Source organism: Strongylocentrotus purpuratus, unplaced genomic scaffold (genome assembly GCF_000002235.5).
Source record: "Strongylocentrotus purpuratus isolate Spur 01 unplaced genomic scaffold, Spur_5.0 spur5_scaffold_16, whole genome shotgun sequence".
Taxonomy (NCBI): Eukaryota; Metazoa; Echinodermata; class Echinoidea; order Camarodonta; family Strongylocentrotidae; genus Strongylocentrotus; species Strongylocentrotus purpuratus.
In genome coordinates, this window is record NW_022145601.1 from 26,529,742 (window position 1) to 26,538,714 (window position 8,973).

The following is an 8,973-nucleotide window of genomic DNA, read 5'->3' on the forward strand; positions in this document are numbered from 1 at the left end:
AAGTCCCTATTTATTGTTGCCGGAGCACATTATAAAGTGTTGTGAGACATTCGTCAAATCAACCTGTAGGCAATTTCGATCTGAGCCTTGTTTATCATCACTCATTAAACTGTGAGAACATTACGATGATGAATTACAAAATGCGAACATGAATTTGGTACATTATAATAAAATATTCAGACTGCCCTTAAATTGGTTTCTCGAAAGTCTTTGCGATCATGTTAACGCTAGTTTGCTATCATCGTTTGATTAATCGCGTGGTTTCATCAAGCGATGGTTGTGGTTTATCTTCTATTGTCTCGGGTTGATAGTTCGGAGCATCTTGATCAGGAGATGGTAGGGTTGTTTTCTCTTCTGGGATTCGACTGAGCAGTAAACAAAATGGCGAAGACACAAGAATGGCTATCGATAAGCTCCACATAGTCCTGTACAACAAAATGCAATATAAAAAAATTAATTAGACTTGAGTTCGGTTTATGGTACGTCGCAATTAAAAAGACGAAGAAAGTTGCTGAAAATAGAACATAATTTTACCCTCTAAATGTCATATCAATAAATTGTTTCTAAAGACACGCTAACAATGCGCAATGTCATTTGTTCTCATAGTTTAAGATCTCTCTCATTCTCTATCTATATCTGTTTATCTGTCTGGTTTTTTGTTGCTCTGTCTCTGTCTCTATATCCATCTATCTATCTATCTATCTATCTATCTATCTTTCTCCCTCTCTTCAAGTAACAGACATTCGATTGAATATTTAGCCACCCCTTTTTTTCTTCATTATAAAAGTTCTTAAACAAAATCATGTAAAGATTTGGCTCCCGTTGCAAAGATTGACAAATTCTGCATTTTAAAAACGCTTTAAACGTGAATGAATGTAAAATACACGGCATTCCAGCAGCTAGAAGTTCTATATAGCTCACATAAAACTTACCATTTAAGTCCAATAAATCTAACAATAGAACCTGAAGCCAGCGTACCTGTAAGGAGAATGGTAATAACCAAGATTTATATTTTTATTTGTATTATTTTATTATTTTAGGGTAGCCGTTATCTAACCTCAACAATTAGAATGCTCTAATTAAGAAATCTGTTTTATGACGAATCTCCTTAAATAATCTCCTTTTTCTAAGTGACCCTTTTGGGTAGCATTGCAATTTTGTTTGAGAGAACGATCTATTGCTAATTTCTGTTTTGGTCATTCAACATTAAATGATAAAACTTGTCGTTTTATGAAAAAACAGGAGAAGAGGCTCAGAACGAGTAGCAGTTTTGGAGAGAAATGGTGAGGAGGGGGGGGGGGGGGGAGGTAAAATATATATTAATTTTAAATGGATTCAATGAGAACTGTGTCTGTTTAATACAAATCATGAACAAGATAAAACGTTACGTACCTATTGTGTACGCGAGACTAAAATTAAAGACTAAAAGGGCGGCAGCCAAGCTGTACGCTCCGTTATACCAAACGTCTACAATTTGATACATTATTCCCATTACGGTGCTATCAACAGTACCTGCCATTAAAGAGAAAGATAGGGTAAAAATATAGATTAGAATGAATGAGAAGGGGAGAGAGAGAGAGAGAGAGAGAGAGAGAGAAAGTGAGAGAGAGAGAGGGGGAGGTTAGAAAAGGAGGGGCAGAGTGATTTAATCATGGTCTCTATTGCGACTTACGGAAGTGAGTCCTGGGCCATGACTTGAATGACAGAAAGAGAGTTGATGCCTTTGAAATGTGGTGCTAAAGGGGGCTGTTACAGGTGTCATGGAAATATAAAAAGACAAATGTGTGGGTCCTGGAAAAGATTGGAACAGACTTGACCATCAGAAGGGGAATCATGGAAAGAAAACTAAACTATTTTGGGCACATTGTGAGGAGATCTCAAGGTGTTGAGAAGCAAATACTGCAAGGAGCAGTCGAGGGAAAACGGAGTAGAGGTCGTCCACCAATATCTTGGACTGATGATATCAAGAAAGTGTCTGGACAAGGAATGAAAGGTGCAACACAAATGGCAGGTGAAAGAGTTGCATGGCGTGCTCTCGTGAAGACCACAGCAGCGCTTTACAGCGCCACCTAAAGTTGATAATGATGATGTATCCGGCGTGGCCTATTATCAGTATTCAACTCACCAAATGCAAATCCAAGGAAGCACATAGAGGGAATCAAGTGCCAGATCCCGTGAGCTAGTGGAATCTATGTGATAAAACGTGAATAGTATTAATCAGTATAAATAATATAAAATTGTAACTACTACTTATTCATTTCCTACTGTTATACTTTTACTTCATTTTTTAATGATAGTAATGCTAATTCACATAATGAAGCCTGCATTTCAGACAAAACCATGAAGCGTCAGAATGATACAATAGACATAAAATATTGCTCTGCTAAGATAGTCAATATACAAATATACAAAGCTGCCAGAAATTATTTATCTGAGGAGGGACTGGCATAGTACTATTTTGTCCACGGGGGCGAAGCCTCGAGGAAAACAAGTAGGCCTAACTATTGCCAGTCCCTCCGAAGATATATAATTTCCACTATACTTTCAAGCTAAATGCTTGGTATATTATGAAATATATAGATTAAAAGCAAACGTTGACATTCTTATTTTCTACTTTAAACCGTGTGAAACTTTTTTCTTGCACACCACTTTGACCTGATATATCGACACATGTTCCTTTCAATGACATGCTGACATTGTATTTGGATAAATATGTCGTACATGAGTATATAGTTGGTGTATTGGGTGAGCCGTTGTCAAGCTGTATACCGTAGTTGTCAAAAGTAACTATTAACTTAGAAAAAAAAATATGTGCACGCAAATAATATATTCATGAACTTGTCTAATTTAATTACTAATTATTTCTAAGTATCATTTGAGGTGTTCACGCTTGTACAGGCATTGCTTTTTAGTGGACCCCTCTGTTTCCAACATGTATTTCTACATTTGTTTTAAATGCTTATAATTGATTTGTAATGTTTTGTTGGAAACAAGAATAAATTGAAATTGAATTGAAATTAGTGCACGTATCTAACTTACCGTGGAAATACCAATGGCCATCGCTAACACCCCAACAAACATACACCTCCATCTGTGATTGCAGAGAGTGAACAGTTTTCTCCAAATTTTAATACTTTTATGCGACATTCAAAAATATGAATATAGACATACATAATAAGCACAAATTTTATGAATAAACATGTGAATAAAACGGATGATGAATTTCTAATATTGTAACAATTAAACCCTCCCATTTTCTTATTTTGAAATTATCACTTTACATAAAAATATCAAGCATGATACATTTTGTATCAACAGAACCACAAAAGTCCATATTTCCTGAACATCTCTCGTTCGAATATATCATTCCTTTTGAAAAGGTGTAAGAAAGAAGAAAAAAAAACCTTGATGAACGTTACAGTGGAAGAAAAAAAATGACGAAATAGCTACCTTTTCAATATTTTATTCCAGTATCCGATAAGAGGTCCTGATATGACGTGCGCGATACTGGCTGGAATGAAAATCAGACCTGGAGAAAAAAATGAGCACTTTATTGACGTAATTATCTTTTGTATTTGTTTTTATTTTATTTTGTTGTTAATAGGGAGAGCTGCAACTAACTATGCCCGTATTCCTGCGATCATCACCATCATCATCGTCATCACTATACCACTCCACCAGAACGCTCCCATCATGTAGCTCTACAATTCTACAATAGACTTTACGTTTATAACCGTTCATCTTAATCTTTTTTGTGTGTAATTCGTACCATTTCTACATGGTTCTGAAAAAATAATGGTTGCAAACGGTGTGATGATATAATTTCGAGAACAGTTCGAGACAGTGTAGAGGGAGGCCAAATCCCTTTTGAAGAAGGGGGAGGGGGTGTGAATGACGGTTTTGCTTGACGGTGACACACTCCAATGAGAGTGCCTGGGCTTTTTACAGGGGTGGGGGAGGGGATAACACCAAGCCTATTATGGATTCGCCAGCGACTACACTTTGAACATGTGAAAAAAAGTATAGTTGAGGCCTCTGAAAAGAAACATATGAATAAATAAAGAAGTAAAGGAAATAATGCATAACGATAGAAAAATACGTCACGTGAAATGAACATGATATTTGAGGTCAAGAATTTGCAAGTCGGCATAAAAACACAATGGGGGAAGGGATTCTTTGTGTTGTGAAGATTTTGAGTTAAATAGGGGCAACCAATCGTGCCCCCGGTATCTGTCACTACCTATTTGCCATTCTGGTGTGTGGAAAGTTGATCGAAGCCAGATTGGAAGGGTTGCACTAGCGTAGGCCATGCCCATCGAGGTCATCAAAGCGAGAACTGCATATGAAAACAAGATATGTAATGGTGATGATACAAATTCAGTTACATTCCCTTCAACTAAGAAAGAATACCTGAATAAAATTTGTTAAAGGTTCAAAGGCTCTTCTTTTTCATGTGAAATAATGTTTCTAGGCATCAACAATAATTATGAATGAATTATTAATAGAGACAAAATACGAGTTTGGCTTTCTCTTTGATAAATTTCACGGTTAAAGACGTTGTAATTTCAATGCAATTTTTTTTAAAGTGGATGCACTTTTGTTAATTAAGCTCCACCATAACTGAATACCTGTATACCAGTATACAAAAAGCTATTGTACGGTTCTTTCTCAGAACGAAACGGTTCCCTATCAGGAAATAATACCTCCCTTGATGAACAGTAAAATATAATACAATATTATAAATATGCTAAATTACACTCAGTACATTAAAAATATAATAACATAATGTAATAAGAAAATAAAATAAGAACAGTAAAACATAATACAATATTATAAATATGTTAAATTACACTCAGTACATTAAAAATATAATAACATATAATGTAATAAGAAAATAAAATAAGAATAGTAAAACATTATACAATATTATAATATGCTAAATTACACTCAGTACATTAAAAATATAATAACATAATGTAATAAGAAAATAAAATAAGTAAAACATAATACAATATTATAAATATGTTAAATTACACTCAGTACATTAAAAATATAATAACATAATGTATTAAGAAAACAAAATAAGAAAAAGTAACAACAATGATAAAAGGTATGATAAGATTACTGAATATAGAGGCTTGTGTAGGTGCTATCTTATACACATATTTATGTATGGTGTGTATGTGATATAACAAATAATCTGCACGTACTGTTAAGAAACACCAACAAAGCCCATGAATGTTTTGCTTACGATATTATTTTACGATACTATCTTAAAAGATAGATAAATATAAAACGAAATAAATATATTTTTTTTAAAATCCAAAATTGAGAGATATAACACGTGCCGTAAAGTATTTTGGCCACAATAGTCAAATCACTGACTAATCGCCAATAACTCAAAACACAACAACAACAACCTGTGCAACTTCCCCCCTCCCCCGGCAAGAGACTATTGGAACCACCAATGATCTACCATTTTATCTACGTTGCCTCTCTCCACCCATGTGTTGAGTGGGTTCCCAGCATGATTAGAATGTCACTATAAACGCTTCGATTAGCAGAGGGGCTTTATAAATTTAATGTCATTATTATACGTCTGCTACATACCCGAGACCAGCATGGTGTAAGGATCCTTTATTAAGTTAAGAGAGGATGACCCCTCCTCTGTTAAAGGAGGTCGTACGTCCACAGGCATGAAAACTGGAATGAAAACTGTGAGAAGAAAAAGGACATGAACACTCTAAAATATTTGGCGTATGATGGGCATATACACATTACAAGTCAATTAAAAAAGTTCCTTTGATGAGGATCATAGAGACACTTTTTTTAAAAACAAATAATGTACTGGAAAAAAAGTAAACCACGCCTAATATCGAACAATCCTAGACGTTTTATATATATTTTATGAATCTCATTTACTTATTTCCACATATGGGGTAGATTTCACTGTCAACATGATTTTGAAAGAGAAGATACATTGTGGTATACTACGGAACAGGATCGCAAACACTTTCGAATAATCAACACATGCTAATGCATTTGCAATATCCCTTGATAATGTTGGGACGTTTAATAGCATGTTACAGCATCCGTACATGATTTCGATATGGAATATAGCAGAGTATAACATTGCCCCTAAGTTGATTTCTTGGAAGTCTTTCGATCATTATATTTGTTGGGGTAAATATTTTGAACGAACTATCTTCTGACCTAGAAAGAGAACATACCCACAGACGCAATTAATACAGCAGAGATGACCAGGAATGGAGCAGACTGACCTACTAGTCCATACAGGACAGAACCTAAAGTTGGACCGACTACAGAGAGGGAGAAAGAGAGAGAGAGAGAGAGAGAGGGGGGGAGTGAGGGAGATGGAAGGGGAAGGAAGGAGAAGAAGAAAGAGAAAGAGAAAGACAGAGAGAGAGAGAGAGAGAGAGAGGTAAAGGAGGAGATTGGATGGGAAGGAAGGAGAGGAAGAAAGAGAGATAGAGACAGAGAGGGAGAGAGAGGGGGAGTGAGGGAGATGGGAGGGGAAGGAAGGAGAGGAAGAAAGAAAAAGAGAAAGAGAGAGAGAGAGAGAGAGGTAAAGGGGGAGATTGGATGGGAAGGAAGGAGAGGAAGAAAGAGAGAGAGAGAAAGAGAGGAGAGAGAGAGAGGTAAAAGGGGGATGGGATGGGAAGGAAGGAGAGGAAGAAAGAGAGAGGGAGAAAGAGAGAGAGAGAGAGAGAGAGAGAGAGGTAAAGGGGGGGGGGCGGGGAGATTAAAATGCAAGAAAAATAAATTACTTCGTAATCGTTTAAGCCGAGAATCACAACTTGAAGGCAAGGACGCTAGATTACTAATTTTAAATATCGTGCATCATAACTCGTCTGGAAAAAACAACCGCAGCCGTTCCCACAATCATGAAAGGCTTGTATTCAGGGTCTTCTTTCCATTTCCTTTCAAAAATTTGTTAAGTTATTATCTGATTGTAAACACGCAATTAGAGTATCTGAATTATAAGAAAATGTTCTCAACATCCCCATCAGTCCCTGAGTATCCTTCGAATTGCTCTTAAAATTATAACATGGTGTGCATCATAGTAAGTCTAGATGCTGATATACAGAATCTATTTGAGCATTACCCCCTTTTAACTGGCGCTCTTGACAGCCACGATAATTCAGATTCAGATTCAGCTTAGTTTAATTGGTCCGTGTATTTAAAAAGAAAGGGTACAATGCAATTGATGAATAGCGAAGTGGCAAGATACACGCAGGCTTATTCAATTTGACTGGAGTTGTTCATTGTATTTACGAATGGGAGGCGGGACAAAGGAATTAAGGAATCGTGAAGTTCGAGCCTTCATTGATCTGTACCGCTTATAGCAATTATGAAGGGCGTGATTACCATTTTCCGAAATTTGCCGGTATCTTGTCAACAAACTTATTTAAATTAGGGGGAAAATTATCCTAAAAAACACATTATCGGCTCAAAATTTATATTTTACACACATACATAACTCAATGAAATTTATATCAAGCTGAAGGTACTTTAATTATTCATATTTAGAGGTTTAACTTAAAAAATATCTTTAAAATCGATTTGAAAGCAAGAAGAGGGACAGGAAAAGGAAGGAGAGTTGTGGAATCTACACGTCCTCAATACATGAATACAAATATATGCATACTGTTAATACATGTACGGGCAAAAATGTCGATTTTTGTGGAAGTCAAATAAATTACTTTGGGTTGCTATAACTTTTCACTGAAAAGACATATAGGCCTCCCTTTAAACAATATATTATCCTTATACATGGCCAAATTCCTGGAAAGTTACTATAAAAGACGCCTCTCCGATTATGATACATGGAAAATAACGGTTTTGGATAAAATTTATTTTGTTGAAAAACAATCACATGCAAAAAAATCATGTGTTATACTTCAAAGCGTGATGGGAATTAGTATACACAAATAAATGATTTGATTTTCTTTCTTTTTCTTTTACCAAACTCAAAGTTCCCTTGAAATATTATTTATAAAATACTATTTTTCGTCAAAAGGGCCCCTCCGACTAAGGGGTGATCGCTTTGAAAAAAACACACCTGGAATATGGTGTATCTTAATTTAATCTTCGAATAAATAAGGTGTGCTAAGATTGTCTGGTAGTGGCAGACAAACCACTTTTTCTGACTTTGGCCCTCCGCTTAATACCTATTATACATAGGATGGCCAAAGTCAGAAAATGAAATAATGCAAGACTTACTAAGTGTTCCTAAAGCATAGCCGCTGACCACCAAACCAAGAACAAATCCTTTCTTCATCTCGTCATCTTGGTATCTTACGGCCAAATAAGCAACTCCTTTAGATGAATGAAATGATAATAATTATAATAAAGACCTTTCAATTACATATTTATGTGGTTTGTAGTTAGATCATTTCAAAATATATAACAATAATTACGATAATCATGTCCTTGTGCCACTGCACAACGGACATTAAGCATATTAGTCACTGAGGATTTATATACAATAACCTCTCGCTTTTTTCTGGATTCCTAGCCCTCTCATTAAAGGATTTCCATTTGTATCTCCACTCGTGGAGTAAACGGCTTCTGTCCTAAATTCAAATCTCACAAACGTGATGTTACAATGATGCCTTTTATAAGTATAAGTTTATAAGTTATTGTCAATGTCAGGAAATTTCTCCTGTATGGTTGGTACAAGTAGTATAATAATGAGACAAATACATTCATAATAAAAACGAAATAACAGACTTAAATCGTCATTCTTACATCAATTCCATCAGAAAGGTAATTAAAAATAGGAGCTTATCATTGATATTATTATTATCACCGCCATTGTCATTATTTATATTAGTTACCTGCTTACTTACCTACTTAGCTACCGCATATTATTACTAGTCTTATCCAATATCATTTATCTAAATATTACATGCAGTGCCACTGATTATAGTGCGGCTAAATGATATTGTG

The 8,973-nt window shown here is 35.4% G+C and overlaps 1 protein-coding gene and 1 long non-coding RNA gene across 2 annotated transcripts; both read right to left on the minus strand.

Annotated features, from left to right (window-relative positions):
* Positions 1 to 238: 238 nt before the first annotated feature.
* On the minus strand, positions 239 to 4,405 carry LOC115924724 (chromaffin granule amine transporter-like). Its single transcript, XM_030987500.1, has 7 exons — positions 4,241 to 4,405; positions 3,451 to 3,529; positions 3,040 to 3,091; positions 2,126 to 2,189; positions 1,393 to 1,512; positions 933 to 978; positions 239 to 425 (listed from the first exon to the last, which is right to left on the minus strand). The coding sequence occupies exons 1-7, from the start codon at positions 4,323 to 4,325 to the stop codon at positions 239 to 241; spliced, it is 633 nt and encodes a 210-aa protein (XP_030843360.1). The 5' UTR covers positions 4,326 to 4,405.
* A 1,215-nt stretch (positions 4,406 to 5,620) lies between these two features.
* Positions 5,621 to 8,334, minus strand: LOC115924786. The gene is made up of 3 exons (XR_004064437.1): positions 8,245 to 8,334; positions 6,231 to 6,320; positions 5,621 to 5,715 (listed from the first exon to the last, which is right to left on the minus strand). It is a non-coding gene; the product is annotated as an uncharacterized LOC115924786 (long non-coding RNA).
* Between the last annotated feature and the right edge of the window lie 639 nt (positions 8,335 to 8,973).

Coding starts and splice junctions, on each gene's coding strand:
- LOC115924724 (XM_030987500.1), bottom strand. CDS start 4,325: ATGACCTCGATGGGCATGGCCTACGCTAGTGCAACCCTTCCAATCTGG. Junction 3,530..4,240: donor CACACCAGAATGGCAAATAG/GTAGTGACAGAT, acceptor TTTTTTCTCCAG/GTCTGATTTTCATTCCAGCC. Junction 426..932: donor AGATTTATTGGACTTAAATG/GTAAGTTTTATG, acceptor TTTGTTGTACAG/GACTATGTGGAGCTTATCGA.